General features: G+C 38.4%; 2 protein-coding genes across 3 annotated transcripts in view; both read right to left on the bottom strand.

Annotated features, from left to right (window-relative positions):
* Window positions 1-227: 227 nt before the first annotated feature.
* rpn1 (ribophorin I) lies at window positions 228-10,802 on the bottom strand. The gene is made up of 10 exons (XM_079845303.1): window positions 10,422-10,802; window positions 9,586-9,650; window positions 6,758-7,064; window positions 4,509-4,718; window positions 3,690-3,882; window positions 3,501-3,600; window positions 3,101-3,239; window positions 1,475-1,594; window positions 1,152-1,397; window positions 228-1,064 (listed from the first exon to the last, which is right to left on the bottom strand). Exons 1-10 carry the CDS (start codon window positions 10,653-10,655, stop codon window positions 882-884), a joined length of 1,797 nt encoding a protein of 598 aa, XP_079701429.1. The 5' UTR covers window positions 10,656-10,802; the 3' UTR covers window positions 228-881.
* Window positions 10,803-12,450: 1,648 nt separating this feature from the next.
* The window catches only part of pbrm1 (polybromo 1), a 47,555-nt gene continuing 32,066 nt past the window's right edge, over window positions 12,451-27,939 (bottom strand). Inside the window, exons 25-30 of one of the 2 annotated variants that reach the window (XM_079844686.1) lie at window positions 24,420-24,621; window positions 24,137-24,286; window positions 21,406-21,555; window positions 17,849-17,898; window positions 17,536-17,749; window positions 12,451-13,072 (exon numbers count right to left, since the gene is read on the bottom strand). In XM_079844686.1, the coding sequence (XP_079700812.1) occupies window positions 12,900-13,072; window positions 17,536-17,749; window positions 17,849-17,898; window positions 21,406-21,555; window positions 24,137-24,286; window positions 24,420-24,621 (939 nt within the window). In that variant the 3' untranslated portion in view covers window positions 12,451-12,899. The remainder of the gene's footprint in view (window positions 13,073-17,535; window positions 17,750-17,848; window positions 17,899-21,405; window positions 21,556-24,136; window positions 24,287-24,419; window positions 24,622-27,939) is intronic. The other variant, XM_079844685.1, reaches the window with a different exon arrangement.

Raw genomic sequence — 27,939 nt, 5'->3', positions numbered from 1 at the left:
AAAATATATATTTTTTTGTGTTCAGCAGAAAAAAGAAATACATACACTTAAATTGTTCAAAACCTGTGAGTAAATGACAAATTTCATTTTTGGTTAAAAGCTTTTTAAAGATTTATTTAAAGTTATTTTAGATGAATGGATTAATGACAGGTGCCTAATGGCCTGAACATTTTGAAGTAGAATTGCTTTACATTGCAAAGATTTAGTTCAATAAATCAGATCACCGGTCAGGTTTTAAACACCTTGTTTATTTACGGACTGAAAATGTTTCACCAGCAAAATCTGTCACATTTACCCTTGACATACAAAAATCAATCTCATTCGTGTCATTTGCTGTGGAACTGAAGTACATCATTTACAAAAAAAAGAAAAAAAATCATACAAAAATGTGAGAACCCAATAGAAAATTTGCAAACATGAGCATATCAGTGTCACCATTTCAGCACCTGATGTTCCATACTTGTGTTTTAGGACGGGGAAGATCACTATCTCTTTTTTCTTTTTCTTGAAACTAAGTGCAATATTTTCAGGTGAGATTACTATGAGAGGTTGTGGAACCAATTTAAATTCAAGTCCGACTCCAAAAACTGCAAATGAATATGAGAAGGAACAGGTTTGCTGGACTGTGGTAATGAAGACTGCATCTGACATTCAGCAACTTGAAGAAAAAAAAAAAAAAAAAAAAGATTCTGCATCCAACACACAAAACCCTCTTCCACAATCACACACACATTCAGCAACGTGCACATCCTGCAAAAATCACTTCCCACAAAGGCACCAACATGATGTTCACAGAATGATGCATATTGTATGTGAGTGTACACTGTTGATCTGCAGTGAGGGTGACCGTTTCGAGGGCGGGGACTGTTGATGTTAGAGATTTACAAGGCGTCCAGAAGGCTGTCGATGCGGGTGACCAGCTCGTGCCTCTTGCCTGCCAGGGTTTTATCCGAGTCGATGTAGGCGTCCTTCTTCACCTTTCCAGCCACCAGCCGCTCGGCTTCCTGACAGGATCGGCACACCAGATCCTTCAGCTGGCCGTCCAGCTTCTGTATCTCACCAACCTGTAGGTGGAGAAATGCTAAACGTTTAGAACCGGTTTAAGCGTTTTGAAATGAGATAAAACAACGACTTCTGACGAGATCGACTACTTTTTCAGCTAGATCGGAGCCCTCTGCCTTGAGACGGGCTTGTAAAGCCGTGATGTCATTGGTGAGGGTGCGGTGTTCGGCCTCCAGAGTCTTGCGGCCGCTGTTTAGTGCTCCGGTATCCCGGGATTGCTTGTAGCGGTTCACAACTTCATCCATGTGGCGGTACAGACCTAGACGCTTGTTCACCAGAGTCAAGACCTGCTCGGTGATGGAGGCCACCTTCATTCGCACCTCTGCTGCTGGATCCTGAGGGAACAGACGGCTTAGTTAAAAATCATACACCTTCATAGTCATTCCAACAATAGGGTGTGCTCCAGGCGCACCTTGGTGATGGAGAAGTCGAGGCGCACGTAGATGATGACAGTGAAAAACAGGATGTAGAACGCTCCCACCACTAACAATGGCTCCTGCAGCATCAGGATCTTATTGAAGTTGTAGTGAACCTAATGAGAGAAACACAGAGGGTTTATCCTCGCCACTTTTTGCACAAGCACACTTGTGCGGACACTGCATGCAATGTGTGGAAAGTGATTCCATTGGACAAATTTGAAGGAAGGATTGTGGAGCAGATGCCCCTGCACTTTAGAGGCAGAGTAGAACTGCCGTGAATAATGGCAAAGGAACCATGTTTACACACAGGCTGTGAAATTACATACTGCAACTGCTCTAGTTTTTCTTTAGAAATTGACACAACTGAAAAAAAATATTTTAAAACAAAAGTAGGTTTTCGAATATAATATGTAAACGTAAATTAAAATATGTTAATTTACTTTTACATATAAGATTAAAAAAAACATATTCTAGACATTTAAAAACGTTTATTTTATTTTACATCATTATTATTTTTCTTAATGAATTTAAAATGTTTAAAAAAATAATTTGTGCTTATTGAAAAATGAAAATGTAAAAAGGTGAGGTACCTTTTAATTAAAAACATGTAGTTAAATGTATCATTTAAATATGTATCATTTGTAGGGCTGTGCCGGTAAAGGACACAACCACACATATATAGCGTTTATGTGTGTTTTTAACTCTTTCACTAAATATATATGCACTAAATTAGCCTATATAGTCATTATATTCTACTTAACCTGTTAGTGGTCTTGTTTTTTTAATGTATGTTTATACAAACCTGTCATGAAAATGACACTCACTGTGTATAAATGATTATATTTCAACAACAAATTGGAGAAAAAAAAAATATATAATTAGATTTAGAAGTTAATACAAAAACTGCCTTATGTGAAGCTTATGAGTGTTGATTATTATATCTAAAAAATAAATAGCAACTGAATTTATCCAAATAGTTTGGGCTCTGTTGTTAGCCTTTAATATTATATTAATGTGCAAGTAAGGGCTCCCTATAGTTTACAGCATTGTCTTAAAGAAACTTTTAGTTATAATTGAATTAATTTAAGGACTGACAATTTTTTCAGTAAAACACGGTTCAATAAAAATAAATAAAAAGCAATTTTGTAAAACTGCTGTACAGAACTGTGACTTCAAAACCGAGGTACGTACCGAATATATATTATATATATATATATATATATATATATATATATACATACACACACACACACACACACCAAAAAAAACTGCTACCGTCACAGCTCGAATCATTTGTAACATTTACATAAAGCATTTGTAAATTGAATTTCATTACATTTAACATTTTAAACTTTAATTAAACAATTTTAAAAGGTCTATTTTTTGTCATGTGATTTACTTTTTAAATTAGTACATTTAAGAGGCACTCTTAGCCTTCCAACTAGACCAGACTCTAAAAACTAAAAAGTTCCGCCCATATTTTCTCAGCACTGCTGTAAAGAAGATGGGACAGTATTGTACTTGAGGAACCGAGAGGAAGGCAAGGTTCTGTATCCTTTCAAGAGCTTTAACACCATTTAAAATGACCCTGCTGGTCTCCTATGAAAGTCTGAGATTACCACAACGTCCTGAATGTGCTGCTCCACCAGATTGCTCTTGGTGGCCACCAGCACAGGTCTGCCAAAGGTGTCCAGGTAAGTGTAATGCAGCTCGTCCTGACTGCGGGCGATGGGGTAGGGTGTATCCATGTGGATATTTCTAGGGGACAAACAAAGTAGTAGTTAAAGGGATAGTTCACCCAAAAATGAAAGTTAAAGTGTAACTGGCGCGACGATGACATCAGATGTAGCATAAGTTGAATACGCTACATATTTTACTTTATAAAGTTTTAAATATGGATATTTTTTAAATATCCATTTATACTACCTGTAAGTGCAAGTCACCAAATTAAACTTTGTTTGCAAGTAAACAAAAGTTTGATTGAGATGTGATGCATATCGGTGCATATCAGATGCTCACCTGGCTCCTTCAGGAAGGATCAGTTTCACAGTTAGCTGGTCAATAACCTGGTCATCATAGACATGATCGACCAGACGCATCTTCAGGGCATACTGGTCTCCTAAAGAACAAATGGATGCGTAACATTATAATGACTTTAAATGAAAAGAAAATGTTTCTAATCCGGTTAATTCTAAACCAGACACACACCCAGATTGTAGAGATATTCGTAGCTGGGAAGATTATAACCAATCATGTAATGTGTTTTCCAGCCACCGAACAGCGGGAAACGGGGACGGATTTCAACCTCTACAGAATCATCTAGAACTTGGAGGTGAGAGGTGGAGATGTTCCCGATCTCATCGCGGTAGTACACGTCCTGAGCAGAGGCTGGGAGGATGGTCTGAAGGAAGACAAAATAGATAAATTAAGGAACACCAAATCAAGAAATGCAAATGCAATCAGGAAAACATTCCTAGGGTAACTTTTAGTTCTCTGGGAACCACCTTGGTGGCTAGTTCCTAGAACTAAAGGCCAAAGTATACTTTACTGTTTACGCATACACGAGGGTCACCATACAGTGCGCAAGACGCAAATTTCATCATCAGAAGAGTATACTTGTACTAAACACGCAACGGCAGACTTTTGTAACTGTGCGTACTTTGTATTTACATGTGATGAGATTACTCAAAACTACGTATGCGTTGCACGCCTGTGTACACGTACGAGTCAAAGGTAGTATACTTTGCAAGGCTGTGCATTCAACTGTGCGCATACGCATTTACGCAAGTATACTTTCGGCTTAAGATCCTAGAACTACCTGGTGCAAAATCCCCTATGGCTGTCAAGATTTCTCTACTTCTACCGATTTAAGCTTTAAATGTAAGCTTAATTGAATGCAAAGCCAAATATAATTTAGATTTTGAGTTGCCTACTGGAACGCCACCTTCAGCGGAGCCATTATGTTGAAGCAGCTGTCATTTAAAATGGCTTTTAAAAAAAATAAATGAAAAGAGAGTGTTAAGACACCTTGAAAGATTTGACTGAGGAAATGCCGCTATCAGACTGCCTCTGGTAGTCATAGCGGGAAAAGGGTCCCTTCAGGTAGGCACCGGTGTGTCTCAGATCGATGGTTTCTTCCACGGCGATGTTGCCCCAGTGAGAGACCTCGATGGTTCGAGTGATGCTGCTGATGGTGAGGAAGGGTGTGTTGTTCTCATAGTGGATCTTCATGGCATCCTACAAACCAAAAGTTTTTAAAAGGTTAAACACTACTGTTCAAAGTAGAGGTCCACACATACATATCATTTTTGCCAATTCATCAGCACCAATAACTGATTTCTGGAACTATTAGTTATCGGCAATAATCCACACCTGGTTACATCTGTTGCAGGAAAAGTTGAGAAGGGTCTGCTGTCATTACACAGTACGAGAGCAAAATATAAACTATAACTGGCGCCTGTTTGTTTTGACACGTTATGCTACACTAGTCTGCACGGAGCAGAATAAATCAGATGCAGTTTTAAAACTTTGACAATGAAAAGGTAGATATATGTACACTAAATAAACCGGTTGTCATTGTAACACTGTCCTAACTACACGCAACGCGATAAGATTCCTTAAGGCGACGTGACTACGAGATGCGACAAATCAATCAAAACAGCCAATCAGAACAGCTTGTGGGCGGGCGGCACTCGCAGGGAAACAGATAATCAAATTCACAAATATTACACCATTTAAACATCACTAAAAATACATACTGATTTACTAAAACAATCTTTGTCATAGAATATACTTGTTTGTTCACAGTTTGAACGTTCTTGTTTTCATTTGTTTAATTTCAAGATCTGAGGTGAATTATCCATTGTTGCTTTTAGTACGACAAAGCTAGGAGCACTAAATGATATTCAAAGTCACATTACACGCTTTTAACATTAAATAAAGCACATAAACACTACCTGAGATTATGTTTTGTGTTGTTGTTCCAGCCGCTACGTCACAGAAATAGAAACTTGTGTGTCTGGTTAGGACAAAAACTCTAAATAACATGGAAAAGACGCCTTTTATCACGTCGCGTGTAGTTAGGACACCGTGTAAAATTCTTCATTTGTTGACTAGATGCTGCATTAGTAGCTGACAAGGCTGAGAGGACATGAACAGTTGATGGCCTACCTCAAGTGACTAGAACAATTTGGCAAAAATACATGCAAATCTGAAATCAATGTTTAAAGGATTAGTTCACTTCAAAATGAACATTTCCTGATAATTTACTCACATCAATGTCATCCAAGATGTTCATGTCTTTCTTTCTTTCTTCAGTCGAAAATAATTCAAGTTGTATATCGTATACATATCTATGCTTCGCACGTTCGCTATGTAAACAATACTTCCGCCTACATCAAACGTGACCTTTCCAATGTGATTACGTAATGTCTGGCATGTTGCAGACCAGCACAAGACGAACAATTGAGGTTAAAAAGAATATATTTTTTCAGAAAATGCGGTGGTTTGGCTAGATAAGACCCTATTCCTCAGCTGGGATAGAGCAGAGCCTCTGAAGGCCTTCCTTTGAAGCTGCGTTGATTTGGACCGTCAACATTTTGGTTGCCAATGAAGTCCACTATATGGAGAAAAATCCTGGAATGTTTTCCTCAAATGTATTTTCCTCTGAAGAAAGACATGAACATCTTGAATGGCATTGGGTTGAGTAAATTATCTAGAAATTTTCTTTTTGAAATGAACTAATCCTTTAAAAGTCATGCTTGTGGTCTATTTGCATTAGTTTACATCCAACTGGGCATGTTTAAGCATTCGTTAGCCAGCCAAGTTGCAGATTTAATGCTAGTAATGTGAGATGATAACCACCCTCAAAAGCAATCAAGAGCACCCTTAGTTGATAATGTAGTATTCTCACAGACTCCACAAAAATATTAAGCAGGACAATGGTTTTTAACATCGATGATGCTGAAAATTCAGCTTTAAAATCACAGGAATAAATTATTCTAAAATATATTAAAATAGAAAAAAGTAATTTTGCAATATTACTGAATTTTTGCTCAAATAAATGCAGCCTTGGTGAGCAATAGACTTCTTTAAAAAACATTACAAACATTGTTGACTGACCCCAAACTTTATAGTGCATGTAAAAACAAAACTGAAAAACTCACGTGACGCATGCTGTAAGTCCATTTCATAATTACCACATAAAAACACTATCATGTAAACACACTGTTTGAAGTATATTACTATACAACAGAATGACTATTGTGGTCAGTCACCTGGCTGAAGGGAGGAACATCTTTGAATGGTCCATACTCAATGGCCTCGTCACTCTTGGAGGGGTTGCCTAGTTTGGAATAGGTCTCCACGGTTTTGGAGGCCAGGCGGACACGGGTGGTCTGGGAGCGGGTGGGGTATGGGGAGAACAGGTAGTGGTTCCCCTGGAAGACCACCAGCTGTCGCTCGGCCTGGGTGATCTGGGTGGGGAAAGGCTTCAGCACGTGACTGAACACCGTCTCAACCTTCACCCGCAGTTTAGCACCCGGAGCGAGAGAAGTCGGTAACTGTGCCTCGAAGAATTTACCACTGCAGGAGGGGAAGCAAACAAGTTGGAGCTGTAAGTTATATATACACACACACACACACACACACCTCCAAGAAGAGGAAACATGCCTACATACACAAAGAGAAAAAATGTCTCTTGTACTATCATGTAAACTAAATATAAATGTATATCAGTATTACCAAACGTGGATTAAAAATGAAAAATTTCCTCACAATCACATCCATATTGTAAATCTCTAAGAGTTTGCGGACCCTGTACAGGAATGACATCTACAACCCCAAATCAGAAAAAGTTGGGACAGTATGGAAAACAAAAAAATAAAAAAAATAAGTGATTTCTAAATTTACTTTGACTTGTATTTCATTGCAGACAATATGAACACAAAATATTTCATGTTTTGTCTGGTCAACTTCATGTCATTTGTAAATATGCATCCTTTCCTGTCATTCAGACCTGCAACACATTTAAAAAAAAGTTGGGACAGGAGCAATTTAGGGCTAGTAATGAGGTAAAATGGTTAAATAATGATGTGATTTGAAACAGGTGATTGTAATTATGATTTGGTACAAAAGCAGCATCCAAGAAAGGTCTAATCCTTTAGGAGCAAAGATGGGCCGAGGATCGCCAGTTTGCCAACAAATATGTGAGAAAATTATTGAAATGTTTAAAAACAATGTTCCTCAAAGAAAGATAGGAAGAGATTTGGATATTTCACATTCAACAGTGCATAACATAATTAAAAGATTCAAGGAATCTGGAGGAATTTCAGTGCGTAAAGGACAAGGGCGCAAGCCTAAGCTGAACAACCGTGATCTCCGATCCCTCAGGCGGCACTGCATCAAGAATCGTCATTCATCTATAAGCGATATCACCACATGGGGCTCAGGACTACTTTAGCAAACCTTTGTCAAGTACCACAATACGTAGTTACATCCACAAATGCCAGTTAAAACTGTACTGTGCCAAAAGGAAGCCCTATGTTAACAGTGTCCAGAAGCGCCGCCGACTTCTCTGGGCTCGGAGGCATCTGGGATGGACCATCACACAGTGGAAACGTGTACTGTGGTCAGATGAATCAGTATTTCAGGTATTTTTTGGGAGGAATGGACGCCATGTGCTCCGGACTAAAGAAGAAAAGGATCATCCAGACTGTTACCAGCAACAAGTCCAAAAGCCAGGGTCTGTCATGGTATGGGGTTGAGTCAGTGCCCTTGGCAAAGGTAACTTGCACTTCTGTGAAGGCACCATTAATGCTGAAAAGTACATAGAGATTTTGGACATAGAGACGTCTTTTCCAGGGACGTCCATGCATATTTCAACAAGACAATGCAAAACCACATTCTGCACACATTACAAAGTCCTGGCTGCGGAGGAAGAGGGTACGGGTACTTGACTGGCCTGCCTGCAGTCCCGACCTGTCTCCAATAGAGAATGTGTGGCTCATTTTGAAGCGCAAAATGCGACAACGAACACCCCGTACTGTTGCCCACCTTAAGACTTGTTTGCAGGAAGAATGGGACAAAATTACACCTGAACCACTTCATCACTTGGTGTCTTCAGTCCCTAAACGTCTTATAAGTGTTGTGAAAAGGAATGGCAACATTAAAGTGGTAAATGCTTTACTGTCCCAACTTTTTTTTAAATGTGTTGCAGGTCTGAATGACAGGAAAGGATGACAGGAAAACCAGATAACTATATAAACCGTGCTTATGAGTTGACGTTCTCTTGATGTATGCTCACATGAAAGTGGAATGATTCTGATGAAATGTAAAGAGTTTTCTCAAATGAGAACGACTTATAAATTATAATTTGATCATAATTATCAATTTAACCATTATTGTGCAGCCCTAATTTAAATTGGATGCAGAACATGTTAAAATCACAATGAAATAAAATATTAACAACAACAACAATTATTATTATTTATTGTAGTATTTATTATAAACAAAATTGATGTGCCCTCATATTCTTTAATCAAAATAACTTCCCCTCCCTCTTCCAGCGACATCTCTTATGATGTGTTTACTGGTGCAAAGGCGGGACAACCTGTCACTCACATGAGATCGACCAAAAGCAGACCACGACCTTCCAACTAATGCTCAAAAAGTCTCGAGAAGCATTTCACTCAGATATTCGTCACAATAGGGCAGAAAAGATGATAGCAATTTCAGTTTCATGTCGACTTGAAAATGGATAGTTCACCCAAAAATGAACATTATGTCAACACTTACTAACCCCCAAGTTGTTCCAAACCTTTATGAGTTTCAAATTTCTGTTGAACACAAAAGATATTTGAAAGAATGTTGGTAATCGAACAGCTGATGGACTTCACTGACTTCCATAGTAGGAGAAGAAAAAAAATACTATAGAAGTCAATGGCAACCATCAATTGTCTGGCTACCAACATTCTTTCAAATATATTTTGTGTTCAACAGAAGAAAGAAACTCATACAGGTTTGGAACAATTTGGGGGTTAGTAATTCATGACAAAACTTTCCTTTTTGGGTAAACTATCCTTTTAATATTTTCCCCAGTGTTTACCTTTGTCCATGGATAGTTTTCTCTTTCAGCTCTAGGCTTTCATCCTCCTCTTCCTCCCCCTTTACCTGGTGAAGATAAATAAAAGCTTCAGTTATAACCAGAAACTTCATTATAACTTCATTTCGTTGCATTGTACTTGTACATGTGTAATGACAATACACTTGAATCTCATCTCAAACCTCTTAATATGCAGAGTCTACAGCAAGAAAATCTATGACCCTAAATGCTGAAGCTTAAAAAACAAGCCCCCTGCTTACAGATCACAAATGAGCTGTCTGTCAAACACACAGATGCTTATTTACACATTTAAGCACTAGAAGCTAAAGTTTTTATGAAAATAAGAAAACCAAATGACGCTGGATTCATCACGGAAGTGAACTGTGCATCCAGAACTTACGTGTCACGCTGGCACTGACAGAGCAAAGCGGAAGTGCGCTGCACAACCGCTGCTAATGCTAACTACTAGATATAACACTTCAACAATGCCGTGTGCATTACAGTATAATTCATTTAAATTATTCATCTGAACCAACATTACACCTTAACTACGTTGTTTGAGATAAACATTGCCAAAAATATGTGCAAATGTACAAATCAAGCGGAATTATGCAGCTAGCTTAGGCTACAGTACATGAAAAGTTGCACTCCCTATTGTCTCTACGCCAAAAAATAAGTTTCAGAAATGATTTAAGCATCATTTAATAAGCACGAAACAGTCCGACATGAATAAGTTACAATTAAAAAGCGAACCAAAGAGTCTTGAGTGATAGCTAGCAAAGAGCCTCCATCATCACTCCCATCTCCTTGCAGATTAATGTTTTATTTTATTTACTCACCGTTGCACCGATGAAGGCCAGATGCGGCGCGAGCTCGGGCTCCAGCGCGAGCGTGAAACTGTGCACCCGCGAGGACCCGTGGTTCGCGAGCTGAATCTCGGCTGTGATCTTCCCGAGGTGAGTGCTCAGGTCCAGCGTGCGCTTCACGTCCTCATTCACCAGCCCGTCCGCGCTAACCGACGCGCAGAACAAGCACGAGATTAGCACACAACTCACCGCTCCGGCGCTCCACATTGTCTTGCGTGTATAATGTAATGATTTGGAGGTTAATAAACGCAATAAGTCCTATCTAATGAAGTGTTTGCGCGTGCAGTGAGGCCTCGCGCTGCAAAAGCTGCTCCTGAAGGATGACGCTTCATTCATTCCCTCGCGGGTGACGTCACCAACATGGCGGACAAAACCCACCTTTCAATATCTTTAGTGTCACTTTTTTTATCATATAGTCTTGTATTCAGCGAGAAAAGTGACAGTGAAGACATTCATAATGTTGCACAAGACTTCTAATAAATTATATTCGTTAAAAGTAAATTTCCACAAAATGCCGTTTGTTTTATGTAAATAATGTTTCTTGCGCATCAAATTAGCATATTAGAATGATTTCTGATGAATCATGTTACTGCTGAAAATTCAGGTTTGCTAGAAAACTAATATTTCTTGAATTTATTTCTGTTTTTAATGTATTTTGATCAAAATAAATGCAGACTTCTTTCAAAAAAAAAAAAGTGGTGTGTGTGTCTGTGCCTATACACTGATCAGATATTGTGTTTGTCCCCCTTTTGCTGCTTAAACAGCCCTGACCCGTCCTGGCATGGACTCCACTAGACCCCTGAAGGTGTGCTGTGGTATCTGGCACCAAGATGTTAGCAGCAGATCCTTTAGTAAGTTGCGAGTAGGGTTGCCACCCGTCCCGTAAAATACGGAATCGTCCCGTATTTACAAGCAAAATGACGCGTTCCGTATCAAACCAATACGGGACGCGATTTGTCCCGTATTTTACACAGGTCCACATGTAGTTCAATAAACACACAAGGATTTTGCAGTGTGGAGAATACTGATAGCAAATATAAACAAATCAATTTCACAATAAGTAGTACAGGAGCTCATTTGTGCGTGATTGCGGGCTTTGTTGTCATAGCGGCGGAGTCTCGAGAACATGCGCTGTGCCAGTGTGCCTGAAAACTTGCCGGTTTTTTAAAAACATGTCGAGCTTGCGTCGCGTCCACCGTTTAAACGCAAGAGGATCTCCAGATATAGAACTGAATATCAAAAAGGTATCAATGGGTCTGTCCAGTAACTCATGATGAACCTCAGGCCAACTGCACACTTTGTGAGAAGCATTTCAGTGTCTCAGACTGACTGACTTAAAGCAACAGCGGTGACAGATACATCTGTGCTTCTAAAGGTAGCCTATAGTTTTTTTAATGGATAATATCTTAATATAATATTATCACAGCTTTGCAGACAAAATTATTATTTTTTAGACAGGTTAATTAATAGATTATAGCCTAATAAATGTAATTATTAAATTAGAATTTAGCTACGCTATAATCATACATAACCAATAATCCTGTCATATAAAGTTTGACATTTAAAATTTTTTTTTTATAAAAATGGGACAAATAATTACATGATAATATAGTCATAATTTAAGTAAATTAATAAAAAAAAAATACATTTTTGAAATTCAAAAAAGTGATTACTGGTTCAGAATGACTGCTTAAAGGGAAAGTTCACCCAAAAATGAAAATTCTGTCATCATTTACTCACCCTCAAGTTGTTCAAGGTCGCGCCTCCATGGATCGGACTTGTTTGTTCAGCACATCTCACAGATGCTCGATTGGATTGGAATTTGGAGGCCAAGTCAACACCAGTTTTGGAGATGTAGTTTAGCCATCACAATTTGGCCCTTGTCAGACTCGCTCAAATCCTTACCTGTCAGTGGTCATAATGTTATACCTGATCGGTCTGTGTATATATATATCAGGGTAAATTATAAAAAGGGTTATTTTTCTTACCATACAAAACCAATTATGTTCAGTCACTGTTAGTTTATTGAAACAATAGACAGATAGTGTCCATTCCAAAATGATTTTTGCTAATACAACTGGGATGATATGAAAAATAGGCCTATTAACTTCTTGTCATATACCATTTTACGAACCAAGACCCAAAAAACGGCCATTACTACATTCTTTCAGAACAATACTAACTTAATCCCTTCACAAATTACAATGAACAAACATTAAGGTCAACACTTTAAAGTTCAACATTTTATAAAAATGTTTAAATTGGTCTAAGAACATTTAATAGTCAACATACAAAATCAGCCAATTGAAAGTGCTATCAAGAAACATCAACACTAACAAAGCCAACAGACGATATTTAGCATTACAAAACCCTAAACAGAACGTTATTCGAACACAACATGAACACGCTAAGAACAGCTCATCTCACTGTTTGAGAATAAAGAGGAATGCTTCAGATGTTTTGGATGTTGTACGTCTGTTGAATGTTTAGTGTGTCTCGCAGCATTAGGTCCCGTAGTCGCCACAGAGCGTCAGCCATGGTCTTGTGAGCTCCCTTGCTCTTCAGCCAATGAGAGGGCAGACGGCTCTCCTGCTCTTTTGTGAGCCGCACATCTTTCCTGCGAGCTGGGGTCAAACACACAGACTTGTTAACAGTAGATACCACACATTTTTCTCATATTGTTAATAGTTTTCTAATATATTTGAGTGAATTCTGAGTAAATATTGTTACATGCTCTATCGTTCAAAAGTTTAAGAGACAGTAAAAACATTTGTTACAAAATATGTTCTGTTCTTCACACTTTCTATTCATCAAAGAAACTTGAAAAAGACGCATCTCCTTTTCCGCAAAAATATGAAGCAGCTCAACTGTTTTCAACAATAATAATAATAAATATAGCTGCGGGCAGCAATTAATGGGGCCAAGCGCAAATAAGCCAATAAGACATGTCATTGCCAACATGGCTGGGAGTGTTAGACCAACTGCAAAAAGGAGCAATTTTAAGATGATTTTAGGCAAAATGGCGGAAAAATCATATATAGTCACTTTTGACCAATAGGTGGCGCAGTTACTAAATTGATGTGGTGTTCTCAGAGTGAGGTGAAAATGACACAGGCAAAGTTTGGTGTCATTATGTCGAAGCATTGCAGAGATACAGCCTCATTTTAGCATCATGCCTCAACTTCGTCGCTGCGGTATATGAAAACGGTTTCGTCTGTTGATACGATATTAATAACTGTTTACTGTCATGATCTGAAGATGTTACGATTAGATTTTGGTTCAAAAAAGTAGGTTTGTAAAGGAAATCAAAATGGCGAATAGGAAGTTTGGCCAAATGTGGTAAAATTGGGATCTATGTTCTTGGCATGACCCAAGGAATCTAGTCAAACCAGTTTTATGACAATAGTCAAATTTAATAAAAAGTTATTAGCATTTTTGGAAAATGTATTATAACTTTTGTCCACAAGGTGGCAATGCCCAGACACTTTCTGAGTACTTTCAGGGCTTGGTGCCGAAGACACATACAGAGTTTTGTAATGATACGCCAATGCGTTTGTGAAATATAGCACTTTTTGACTAAATTCAAAATGGCCGACGCACAAAATGGTTGATATGGGAAAATTGGGTATGGTATGGCTCGGCGTGATGCCCTGAATCTAAAGAGACCAGTTTTGTGATTTTTGGCTAAAGCATTCTGAAGTTATAATCAAAAATAAAAAAAATTTGTATCTCTGGACCACTAGGTGGCACTGCGCCTAAACACTGCAGGCTGCCTCAGGGCATGGTTGGCATAACACACACCAAGTTTGGTTAGAATATGCTAAAGCGTTGCAGAGATATAGCCTGACATTCACTTTTGTGGGCACTTTGTCAAATTCTTTTGTGCGTTATTCGAGAACAGTTTGACTAATCATCTTGAATCTAATACCGTTTTGTCAGCATAGTCTGGAGATGATCTGGTTACATTTTTGTGAGTAGGTTTTTCGTAAAATTTCATGATGGAAAATTACGTCATAGGGTGCAATCGAATCGACTTGAGCCAAGGAATCAGAGGAATTTAATCATTTTGTTTCTAACCCTTATGTTTCAAAAGTTATTAGCATAAACATGAGTGCAACTCAGGTGGTGGCGCTAGAGGGATTGAGTTAGAGACTTCAAATTTGCTATGGTGACAGATCAGACTGTCCTCTACCAGTGTGCCAAATTTCACAACTTTACCGCAAGCGGTTCTATGGGCTGCCATAGACTCCCAGACAGAATAATAATAATAATTGGAACGCTTGGCCCCTAATAATAAATGTTTCTTGAGCAGCGAATCAGCATTTATAATGATTTCTGAAGGATCACGTGACACTGAAGACTGGAGTAATGATGCTGAAAATTCAGCTTTGCTCACAGGAGGGTGAGTAAATAATGGGGTAATTTTCATTTTTTGGTGAACTATCCCTTTAAGGGTTTAACTAACATGAACTAACAATCAGCAATATATTTTTGCAGTATTTATTAACCTTTGTTAATAAAAAAAAAATCATGTTCATGTCAGTTCACAGTGCATTAACTAATATTATCACACGGCTCTGTGGAATGCTGAGAATCGAGAAATCACCTTTCCCTTGAGCCTTTGATATATAAAAGTTCATCCTGATATAAGAATATCCTGTAAGTTTTGGAGCTGAAAATGTCCTTGTTAGTCAAAGAAAAGCTTTTATTGACACCAGGCCCAGAAAACGAGAGATCTCAGAATGTGCCAGCCTGTGATGTCAGAGTGTGGTGAAACACAGCCTCAATAGAAGAAAAAACAACGCCTGATTCTGTAGCCCCGCCCACCGACTTGTAGAAGAAATGTAACATAAATAACATAGGCCTACGTGGAGCTAAACTGGATTGAACTTCCAAGCAATAAACATGCTGCATAAGCTTCATTCGGATTTCAATATTATGAATGCATGGATGAACTTTATTTTTCATGAAGATCCAGCTCCCGTTTGTAAGACATTGCTTGTTTCTTCACAGGCTGAAGAATCCTTTATTTGTGGAGTTGTTGGTTAATTGTGCTGCGATTCGTGATCAGACTGGGCCAGGGCTCGCAAAGCCCACTGACTCTGCAGTGAGGCTTGTGCATGTGTGAGTGTGTGCGTGTTAGTGATGCACGATTCGTGGTTATATCCACCGATCAGGCGGGCCAAGTAATAAAAAAAAACATTCCAATTAATTGCGGGTGGATGAGAGATGAATCATTGTGTTTGTTTGATAAAGACATTTTGCGAGCCCTGAGGGGCGAATCATTCCGGTGGCCATTTTCCCACATGCTTACTGAGGGGGGAGCTGAAGCTCATTATAATATGCAAATCACTGCTATCCAATCATAGCAGTGGGCGTTTACTTCCAAGTCTTCAGTGCGGCACACCCATAAAAACCGAGCGTGTCTAGAAAGAGGCTTAAAACCAGGGCAGAAAATAGCCTATTACTTATTCATTATGATGTTTTTGAATGTAAAAACCACGTGAACGTCATAAGTTGACCTCAGACAACAGCATAAAATAATTTAAAAAAGCTAGTTCAAGACCCCTTTAAAGGGTTAGTTCACCCAAAAATGAAAATTCTGTCATTAATTACTTGCCCTCATGTCGTTCGACACCCGTTCATCTTCGGAACACAAATGAAGATATTTTAGTTGAAATCTGATGGCTCTGAAAGGCCTCCATTGGCACAATGCACTGTACACTCTCAAAACCCTTAAAAGGTACTAAAGACGTCGTTACAAAGTCCATCTCACTACAGTGGTTCTAAAATAACTTTATGAAGCGACGAGAATTTGTTTTTGTGCGCAAAAAAACCCTAAATAACGACTTATATAGTGTTGACCGATTTCAAAACGCTGCATCATGAAGCTTCGAAGCGTTATGAATCAGCGAGTTGATTCAGCAGTTTGGATCGCCAAAGTCAAGGTCTTGAGAGTGTAAAGTGCATTGTGCCAATGGAGGCCTTTCAGAGCCATCAGATTTCAACTAAAATATCTTCATTTCTGTTCCGAAGATGAACGGAGGTCTGACGGGTGTCGAACGACATGAGGGTAAGTAATTAATGACAGAATTTTCATTTTTGGGTGAACTAACCCTTTAAGTTTTTTGAGGAAAACATTCCAGCATTCAATTGCAAACAACGTGTTAAAGGTCCAAATCAATGCAGTTTCAAAGGAAGGGCTTCAGAGGCTCTGCACGATCCCAGACGAGGAATAGGGTCTTATCTAGCCAAACCATCTGTCATTTTCTACAAAAACAACAACATTTACATACTTTTTAACCTCAAACGCTCGACTTCGGTGTTGGTCTTCTTCACGGCGTATGACGTCATTATGTTAGAAAGGTCACGCACGTGACGTACGTGGAAGTACCGACCCAGTGTTAAAACCAACGTGCAAAGACTAAATCAAACGCCCTTTACAAAAATAAAGGTAAAACAACGATGTTGGAAGATTTTAAAGTTGGAGGAGAACATGAGAGTTGTTCGGCACTGGGTCGGTACTTCCACCGTGACCTTTCCAATGAGAAGTCGCGCATTTGAGGTTGAAAATTATATAAATGTTTATTTTTGTAGAAAATGACTGGTGGTTTGAGAGATAAGACCCTATTCCTCGTCTGGGATCGTGCAGAGCCTCTGAAGCCCTTCCTTTGAAACTGCATTGATTTGGCCCTTCAACCGTTGGTTGCCATTGAAGTCCACTATATGGAGAAAAATCCTGGAATGTTTTCCTCAAAAAACGTATTTTCTTTTCGACTGAAGAAAGAAAGACATGAACATCTTGGATGAGATGGGGGTGAGCAAATGATCAGGACATTTTCATTTTGAAGTGAACTAATCCTCTAACAGGTACAGCTTTTGATATTAAAAAAGGTTTTTAGTAAATGTTGAGATTAACATCAACTAAGATAAATAAATGCTGTAGAAGTATTTTTCATTGTTAGTTCATGTTAACTAATGTAGTTAACTAATAAAACCTTATTGTACCTTGCTCTCCAAGTATCTGCATTGGCAATGTTGGTCGACCACTAGAACATAATGCACAGTAAATCTGCCTTTTACTCACCAGAGAGTGTTTGGTCCCATTTGCTGACAGTAGTGGACTCAGCACTGAGTCCTTCTATATACCTCAGGTAGGCCTCTGAATGTAGCAGTCGCTGAGGTTTGGGTGGAGGAGCCACAAATATGGGGGTGGAGGGCTGCTGCAGAGAGGGCTGCCCAACCTGCCCCTGTCCCGGGTACGGTGGTGGGGCCTGTTGGCCTGAGTTCATCACACCCATCTACAGAAACGCAAAGATTCAGAACAACCGTTGTTGCTTTTTGCTGCCAGAAATAATTTTAGCATTCATGTAAGGGACAAACGTGGAAATCAGCATTACCTGAGTCCCATAAGTGCTTCCTGTTGAACCTGGGGCCATTCCATTGATACCTGTGAAAGACGTATCAGCATAAACTGAGAATAAGAGACTTTCAAAGGAAACTGATACCCTGAGCTCTTTCTGTTCATGTTTATCTGTGTAGATAATCAGTTCTCCACTGCTGAATCCATTAGAGTCTGATAGTAGCTTGTGGCGTAATCCACAGAAATGAAGACATCTGAAGTCCCAAATCAAGCAAAAGGACGAATTGAGGAACGTTTACGCTGCTCTTTTTTTTAATACAACAAATTCATATAGTGACCAGGGGCTGTCAAGCTCCAAAAAATTTACTATAAAAGTACCGTATACAACTTGTGTAATATTGTGAACTTTCTGAAGTCATATGATAACTATATTTGGAGAAGATCGAAATTGAAGTTGGGTTACACTTTATTTTAAAGTGTCTTTGTTATAGCATCATTATATAGTGTACTGAGTAATAATAATTAGCGTTCGTTCATCTTCGGAACACAAATTAAGATATTTCTGATGAAATCACGAGCTCTCCATCCCTCCATAGACAGCTATTTAATGAACACTTTCAAGGTCCAGAAAGGTAGTACTTTTAAAGACATCGTTAAAATAGTCCATGTGACTCCAGTAGTTCAACCGAAATGTTATGAAGCGACGAGAATACTTTTTGTGCGCAAAAAACAAACAAAATAATGACTTTATTCAACAATTTCACGACGTATGTGTGTGATGCTAACGCAGGAGCTGACCAACATAAACTGTGGAGGAGCCTGACACAGACGAGAAGAAATTGTTGAATAAAGTTCTTATTTTTGTTTGATTTTTGCGCACAAAAAGTATTCTCGACGCTTTATAACATTACGGTTGAACCACTGGAGTCACATGGACTATTTTAACGATGTCTTTAAAAGTACTACCTTTCTGGACCTTGAAAGTGTTCATTAAATAGCTGTCTATGGAGGGACAGAGAGCTCTCGGATTTCATCAAAAATATCTTCATTTGTGTTCTGAAGATGAACGAAGGTCTTACGTGTTTGGAACGACATGAGGGTGAGGAATTAATGAAACAATTTACATTTTGGGGTGAACTAACCCTTTAAAAGCACCAATCAGCCAAACAGATTTTAATTGAATGTTCCTGACACAAAACTAGAACGCTTCAGAAGACTTGAAATGCATTGCACAAGTTATATGGACTATTAATTACTGCATCCGAAATCACATACTGTCTGAGGAGGCAGCTGGTTAAGAACTTGCTGTGTGTCCGTTAAAGAATGAGTGTGTTTCGTTTGAATGCAATCTGGATCCAATACACTGTTGTGTGACCGAGCTTCAGCGTCAGTTGCCCTTACCTGCCGCTCACAACTCCTCTCCTGTGGCATCATGGGATAGTAAAGTGCCTATCGAATGTGGACTCTAGAATCTCGGCAGAAGTAGCAGGTCATTTACTAGGTATTTTTTGACTATTGGTTTTCGAATACTATGTATTCAAACATACTGCATTCTGTTTTTCGCATACTGCATACTAGGAAAGTAGGTATATTTGGATGCAGCAATAGTGTGTTTTGTCCTTTTGAAACTTAACTGCTCCTAGTCACTATTGTTTTCATTATGTTGAACAGAACTTTACATTAACGTGCCATTTTTGGTAACATTAGTTGATGTTAACTAAAATGAACTCAAAATGAGCAATATACAGTGGCATGAAAAAAGTATGTGAACCGCTTGCAGAATCTGTGAAAATGGGAATAATTTTAACTATATAAGAGAGATCATACACAATGGATGTTATTTTTTATTTAGTACTGTCCTGAATAAGATATTTTACATTTAGTCCACAAGACAAAAAAATTGCTGAATTTATTAAAATAACCTTTTAACCTTTTTATTAAAAAGTTTATGAACCATTGATTCTCAATACTATGTCGTTCCCTGGATGATCCACGGCTGTGTGTGTTTTGTGATGGTTGTTCTTAAGTCCCTTGTTTGTTCTGAACACTTAAACTGCCCAATGTTCTTGAAGGACTCAAACACTATTAAAAAAGGTTGAAATATTCACTGATGCTCCAGAAGGAAACGAAACGCATTAAGAGCCGGGGGGTGAAAACTTTTGAGCAGGATGAAGATGTCCAAATTTTTCTTATTTTGTTTAAATAAATAAAAAAATTAATTTAGTACTGCCCTTCGAAAACAACAGAAGATACTTGCATGTTTCACAGAAGTACAATTTACCTTGATCTTCAAATTCAATAAGTTTTCACCCCCCGGCTCTTAATGCATTGTGTTTCCTTCTGGAGCATCAGTGAAGGAGGAATCAGTTTCGTTTCAAACTTTTTTAGTAGTTGTGTTTGAGTCCCTCAATTGTCCTCAGTGTGAAAAGATGGATCTCAAAATCATACAGTCACTGCTGGAGACGGTTCAAATATGCAAAAGATGCTGGAAAACTGAAGAATGTGCAGGACCTGAAGGATTTTTCTGAAGAACGTTGGGCAGTTTAACTGCTCAGGACAAACAAGGGACTCAAGAACAACCATCACAAAACACACACACAGCTGTGGATCATCTAGGGAACGACACACTGTATTAAGAACTAATGGTTCATACACTTTTGAACAGGGTTATTTGAATAAATTCCACTTTTTGTGGACTATATGTAAATATTTTTAATGTAAAATATCTTATTCAGGACAGCACTAAATAAAAAATAACATACATTTTGTATGATCTCTCTTATTTAGTCAAAATTATTCACATTTTCACCGATTCTGCAAGCGGTTCACATACTTTTTCTCGCAACTGTACTTTTACAGCATTTATTAATCTTTGTTAATGTCAGTTAATGTTCATGTTAGTTCACAGTGCATTAACTAATGTTAACAGATACAACTTGGTTTAAAAAAAAGGTATTAATAAATGCTGAGATTTACATGAACTAATATTAATAAATGCTGTAGAAGTATTGTTCATTGTTAGTTCATGTTAACTAGTGTTAATAAATCAAACTTTACTGGAAAATGTTACCAAAATATCTTTTTTTGGGTAACACCAAAATAAGGTCCCATTAGTTCAAATTAGTTAATCAATGAACTAACAGTAAACAATACCTTTGTAACTACTTATTAATCTTGTTAACGTTCGTTAATACAAATATAACTGTTCATTATTAGTTGATAGCTCAGGTCCATTAAATAATATTAACAGACACAACTTTTTATTTTAATAATGAATGATTAAATGCTGAAATTAAGATTAATAAACGCTTTAGAAGTATTGTTCTTAGTTAACTAATGTTAACGAATGAAACATTACTGTAAAGTGGTACCTAATTTGGTGTTGTACGGATGAAAGACTTAAGGGTGAGTAAATGATGGCAGAACTGTCATTTTTGCATGAGCTATTCCTCTACAGGAGTCTCTTCGGTTGGTTTTGTCTGGGTCAGGGCAGACAGTTTGCTCTATGGTACAGGTAGCCCCTCTTGTTAGGATTGGAGAGGCAGACAGGAAGCAACTGCGAGTGGGGACGTGTGGCTGTGAAGTGGTCCTTACCCAGATACGGCATGCCAGGCATACCCCACGGGAAGTGGAGTGGTAAGGCAGGCACCCCCATGGGATGTGGAGGCATGCCGGCCAAGTTAATCATGCCACCGACAGGCCCCTGAAAGGGCAGCATGGGTGGCCCGTAACTACCCAGCATGCCTTTTCCTTGGAAGAGGAAGGTGGCGACACAACATACGCATGCATCAGTATATCATGCAGTTATGAGAATGAATTCATGCACTACATGTAAAAAGAAAATGAAAACTACAATTAGAGGAAGTCTGCTGATTTAGAAACATGAAACCCAACATACACACACACACACACACACACACACCCCTTTTCCACAACCTAGGCACCAGAGCTGTGCTTAAAGGATCATGAAACCCCCTGTTTCAGCAGCCGTCAGTTATCACCAGTTTTAAAAATGCTGTAAAAGTGGGCGTGGTTAAGCTGAGGGGGATGAGGGGAGACTGAGCCGTTTGATTGGTTAATGGGCTGTAAAGAGCGGTTACAGAGTGGGGATGTATCACGTTTGTTTTCGAAGACTCAGGATCTACTGAAGAGAACTAAAGCGACGCAGAAACTCATACAACGCAAAAACAAACACTCGTTTTTTGATGCATCTCTCACTTACTGAATGCGATCTCACTCTTTGAAGCGCCTGTCAATTAGGGATGGGCGTATCGTTATGAAGTATCGATATATCAATACTGATGTGAGCATCGAAAATGATCACTACTCAAATAAAAATAACGTTACTAAGGTGTTTTTTCCCCCAGTAATTTTGTTGATTTAAAGAGATTATTTTATGCATACAATACAAATAACCTATGTTAGCAAATAGTTGTATATAGGACTATTTTCCTGCTGCAAGACAGAACCAATCAATCACAGAGAGAGCGTTCGCTCACTGATGACACCGTATACAAACATTGATGCAAAACTATCATAAGAAACCATTGATGCTTTTGGAAACGCAGCCCAGAACAATACTTATCAAGAAGACAAACAAATATGTTTTACAAAGTTATTTCACAATAAACAAAAAGAAATTGTAGCCTACATAGTGCAATTACACTCTTTAAATGTATAATGTTAAAAGTTGATTTTGATCATGTTTTATTCGGTAACTTATGTTAATATAAATCAAGTCAGAATAAAAAGGTTGCATTTTATGGGTGCAACATCCTATCACTGGCAGTCCCTTATGAACATTTATTTTTTACTACAGTGACCATAGTTCAACAAGTATTTGTAGATTTCCATGGTTACCACTACAAGTAAACATATTTTAACCACGTGTAAACAAAATTATGACGTAATAAGTTGCAATTAACGCATATTGAATGTTAAAATACCTTTCAATTATGATGTTAAGTGGGTATCTTTACCCATTCTACTCTTAGTAATTTTAATAATTTATTACATTTAATAATGAAAAAGTTCAGTTTAGAAGTATCGTATCGGTATTGTGATACTGGCCTTGAAAGTATCGGTATCATATCGAAAACAAAATAAGTGGTATCGCCCATCCCTACAGTCAATCAACACATGCTGCTGTGTTAAGCGAATCGTCTTCTCATAGGATAAGAACACGCAGTCTCATGAATAATTAAGCGAGTCGTCCTCTCATAGGATAAGAACACGCAGTCTCATGAATAATTAAGCGAGTCGTCCTCTCATAGGATAAGGACCAAGCGGCAACCTCCCGCATTTTCTCTTGAAGCCAATACGCAAGTGACTTAAACTGCAATTCATCGACTGGCCACTAGAGACAGGCTCCAGAAGGAGCAGAATCTCATTGAGCCTCATGTTAAAATGCCCACCTTTACAGCAGAAGAACACATGTTTACAGTCTGGTACAAATTGTGCTGTTGGTCTATTCGGCTAATTTTGCCCTTCATGACAACTGTGAGGAGGGTTAATTTTTTTTATAACTCATCCGTTTACATTATATAAAGCCTTAAAGTTCTGCATAATTAAGGGCGTGGCCACTTTAAGTGACAGGTGGATTGTTGTTTGTCTGCTGTCTGTTAGTCATCGCGTCACCTCAGGCGTCCCGCCTCTTTTCTCATTTTCTGTTATCCGGGAGTGACACACGGTGACGTGCTGCCAAGATGGCAACGGCCAGCTCGACCCTACTTTACGCTTCAAAACTGCTCTTCAGAATACTATGGGTGACGTCATGGACACTACGTCCATAATTTTTACAGTCTATGATAGTATACAGTCATGAATAATTAAGCGAGTCGTCTTCTCATAGGATAAGGACAGGCAGACTCGTGAATAATTATGAAGTCACCGATGAGGCATATTTTAGTATTTATTCACATTTTTAAATTTCCTTTTACTTTCATATTTCAGTTCATATTTAAGTTTAAGTCATTTGTTATGCGTTTTAGTGTTTATTAATATTTTTTATTTTATTTTGCTTTCATATCATCAGTTCATATTTAAGTTGAAGTAATTTGTTATGAACCCATGGCTGAGCACCATTCCAATGAAAAAGGGGTAGTAAACTTTCATGATTGTTACAGTTCATGCAGTAACTCATTTGATGGATGACAAGGACATGATGCATTCAAAATGCATCGGAAAACAGAAGTTAGTTTTGCGATAAAACATGGCAGCTTAGCGGAAGGAATGAACTGGCTGAAGATGGCACTGGAGATGAATGTGTAAGCAGTTAGGCTTCGTATTGCAGCTCTGTGTGTCCACCACACCTGAGAGGGGTTACCTGCCATAGGCGTCATGCTGTGGCTAAGCATCCCCATGGGGGTCGGGGGAGGTACTACCCCCATGAGCGCCCCTACTGGGGTACCTGCTCTTGGGGAGTTCTGCGCTGCTCTTTCTCTCTCCTGCTGCTCCGCCACCTTAGCTGCCCGCTCTGAATCGACGACAAAACATAAAAAACATTTTGATGTTTTATGGAGAACCTGAAGACATTGTATCCCATGCATCAGTTTCCATTTCCAGGCAAATTTCTTTTGTGAAGAATAGCAAATGTTTTGTCACTTTACCTTCATACTCCGCTTTCTTAGTGGCCTCGAGGTTCCTCCACTCGGTGCCCACCAGTCGACTGAGCTCTCCAAAGGAGAAGTCAGGGTGCTGGGCCTTGATGACAGCTCTCATTTCACTGCTGAAGAGAATGTACCCACTCATGTTGATCTTCCTCTTTGACCCCTCCTTCTTCGACAAACCCTTAATCGACTTTGGTGTGGACTGTGGGAAAAAGAGATGCTGATTATCTAGTCTCGGCCTTAGACAGGATGCATAAGGCTGCTCGTGGTACTTTAGATTCAAATGAATCCCTCGCTTTAATATGATTGATAAGATTCAATGTAACTTAAAGGGGTTAGTCATAGCAATTTGCTACCATGAGCGTTTCCGCAGAACTAGACGCTGGAATTGAGCTACCACTTTGTGGCAAGCCGGGCTGTTATTGTGGTACCATTGATTTCAGATTTATGGAGCTGTTTTAGTGCCATGTTAGAATAATAATTATATTAAAAAGCCCTAAGATTTTGAGAGTGAAGTCATAACATTCCAAAAATGAAGTCTTAATGGGATAGTTCACCGAAAAATGGAAATTCTGTCATCATTTACCCATCTTCATGTCATTCCAAACCTGTAAGACTTTCTCTTTGTGAAGAACACAAAAGAAGATATTTCGAGAAATTTCCTTTTTTTGTCAATATAAAGGTAAATGGCCACCAAAACTCTCAAAATATCTTCTTTTGTGTAATTCAGATTAAAGGTGCAGTCACATTAGCGAAATTACATAATCCAAAAAGTCAATTTTTTGTTGTCAATAGTGCAGCGATGTATGAAGCACAGCTCACACAGAAGTCACTTCCAAACCAAGCAGTTTTCTGTTGGTCAACGCAGCAAATCCGAGAAGCAAACATCCGTGTGGAGAAATCTTCTGTAATCATGCAAAATGCAGAATTTAAAAAAATGTGGGGAAATATACCTATAACTTTTTGGGAATCAATTTATAAAAGGGCATTTACAATTAGTCTCAAATTAGTAACTTGAATGAAATCATCTTTGTTCACCTAAATGACATCGAAACCTTTTTTTCCTGTAAAAAAATGTATTCGTCTACAAATCGATGTATCAGAATGGTAAAGAGTTTTATGTATTGGTCTCTACTAGGGCTGGGTATTGACACAAATTTCACAATTCGATTCGATTTCGATTCACAAGCTTGCAATTCAATTAGATTGAATATCGGTTATTTTGGATATATATCAGGTCCAATACATTTTGCTTATTTTCTCTAGGAAAACAAATCTCTTAACCATTACTGTAAACTATGGGAGCCTACCATTATACTGAATTAAATTAGCACTGAAAAGGCGTGGACAGGATTATTTTTGCGGCTGACCTTATTACAAATACATTTGTAGGAGTTTCCCTTTCAGGCGCAAAATATATAGAAGGAGAGTATTTAAATCAGGGGTGTCCAAAGTCCGGCCCGCGGGCCAAATGCGGCCCGGGGATGAATTTAAAACGGCCCGCAGATTGTCTATTAAAATATATTATATGTGGCCCGCCATGGATAATTTACAAATCGTACAGTTCCACGATGTCAACGCAAGGTGGCAGCACTAGATTTAAGGCCAGGGAAACAGCGCCCAAAGCGGAACGAAACAGCGCTACTTGTGCTCTACGCAACTCGCAAGCTCTGACTCTGAACAAATGTGTTTACCTGCTGAGTGTCTCGATCACGCGCCCACTAAACCGCCCGTGAGAAGTGTTCGAGTTCGGCGCAGAGGTCTCCGGTACGAGCTGCGAATCTCTCTGTGATTTGATTTAATTTAAATCCAGTTAAACAGCACTGACTTAAAGGTCCCATTTTTCCTGTGTTTTTGAAGCTTTGATTGTGTTTACAGTGAGCAATATAACATGTGTTCATGTTTCGCGTGTAAAAAAACACAGTATTTTTCACAGAATTTACTTATCTGTATACCGCTGTTTTCACTGTCCTAAAAACGGCTTGAGGATTTCCCTGTTCTATGAAGTCCCTCCTTCAAAAATACGTAACGAGTTCTGATTGTGCCAGCGGTTCCCGTGTTGTGATTCGACAGCAGCTTAGCGCACGTTGCCCGGAAAGGTCACGCCTCTCACCATAACGGGGAGATTCATGTCCTCAAAGTACAGCGTCCCTGAAGGCCAAACAAAGGTGATTTGACTCCGGGATGAAAATAACAGCGTCTCGACGACATGGCGACAAACACACTACAAACGCAACCGAACGCAACACTTCCTCTTCTCCACGTAGGAGAGAAACAAGACCACGCCACCTTTTTCGCATATTCTTCTGGGCAGAGGTTAGTCAAAAAACTGTTCTACTGACGTCATTAAAGCAGGAAGTACAGGGATGTAGTCCAAACCGGCCGTTCGCTGTAGGCTTTGAAAGGGAACTTCTGTTAAATAAAATATCTCGCTTGGCATGGAACTTTGAGCTTTATAATTTTACAGGTATTATTTATGCTCTAACAGCAACATTACACACTAACTAAAGTTTGAAAAATGGGATCATGAAGAACAGGACCTTTAATCAACAACACTAACGTGCAAATCAGGAGAAACACTGAGCTGATTCAGTTAAAATCCTTTTCAAACAACAATTCACCAACATTTATCAAGGATTTACTGTGGTAACACTAACTATAACCGTGGTCATTTGTCAGAAATGTAGGTTAATATCTAATTGTATTTCATTTTTAATGTAGACATGTATTAAATGCCGAATTGCAATTGTGCATTTGTATTTATGTTTATAGACTAAATACCTTAAAGCCAATCTAGATATATAATTTTTTTATTTACTTTTTGCCTTGTGTGCACTGCAAAAAATGCTGTGTCTTGTTTCTAGTATACATATATCTAATAATTATTAAATCAAGATGCATTTACTAGATACGTTAAATCACATTATATATTTCTTCTTATTTTCTGGAAAATAAAATGAAATTGAAGTGAGTTTTTGGTTAAAACGAGCAAACGGGGTAAGAAAAATAATGTTTCTGTTTGGAATCTTGTTTCTGTCCCAAACAGAAACAAGATTATTTTTCTAATTCATTTTCAAATAATTGAGTTTGTTTCAAGCAAAAACTCAATTCATTTTGATTTCCCCCCCCAGGAATCAAGTAAAAAATATGTAATTTTCCTTAGTAAAAGCAGCTTGATTTAAGAATGTTTAGATATTTGGACTGGAAAAAAAGACAGAAATACCAAGTAAGAAAAGTATTTTTTGTAGTGGGGTTTTACCTGTGGTGATGTAAATAGAGCACTTATTAAATTGAAATAAGAATAGAGTTCTAACTCACTAATAATATATACATTTCACCCATTAAAACGTTTTGATTGATGAAAGATTTACAGATTTAGTTAAATATCTATACATTTCCTGTGTCCTATCTCAAGCTACTCTACGGTCAGCTCAAGCTTTTGTCAAATCTGTCATGTTTCCAAGAAACAAAACATGTCATATTTATATATATAGTATATAGATAATAGAAAAGGGACCGG

Source organism: Gobio gobio (genome assembly GCF_949357685.1).
Source record: "Gobio gobio genome assembly, chromosome: 19".
Lineage (NCBI taxonomy): Eukaryota > Metazoa > Chordata > Actinopteri > Cypriniformes > Gobionidae > Gobio > Gobio gobio.
The sequence above is the reverse complement of the archived record's forward strand: the minus strand, read 5'-3'. Positions and strand labels throughout refer to the sequence as shown.

Bases quoted from the DNA above. Each gene is read 5' to 3' on its own strand.
- rpn1 (XM_079845303.1), bottom strand. From the start codon at position 10,655: ATGTGGAGCGCCGGAGCGGTGAGTTGTGTGCTAATCTCGTGCTTGTTC. The intron at 4,719-6,757 runs GTGACTGACCAC...TTTGGTTTGTAG, and splicing joins ATGTTCCTCCCTTCAGCCAG to GATGCCATGAAGATCCACTA. The intron at 3,601-3,689 runs GTGTGTGTCTGG...TTTGTTCTTTAG, and splicing joins CGAATATCTCTACAATCTGG to GAGACCAGTATGCCCTGAAG.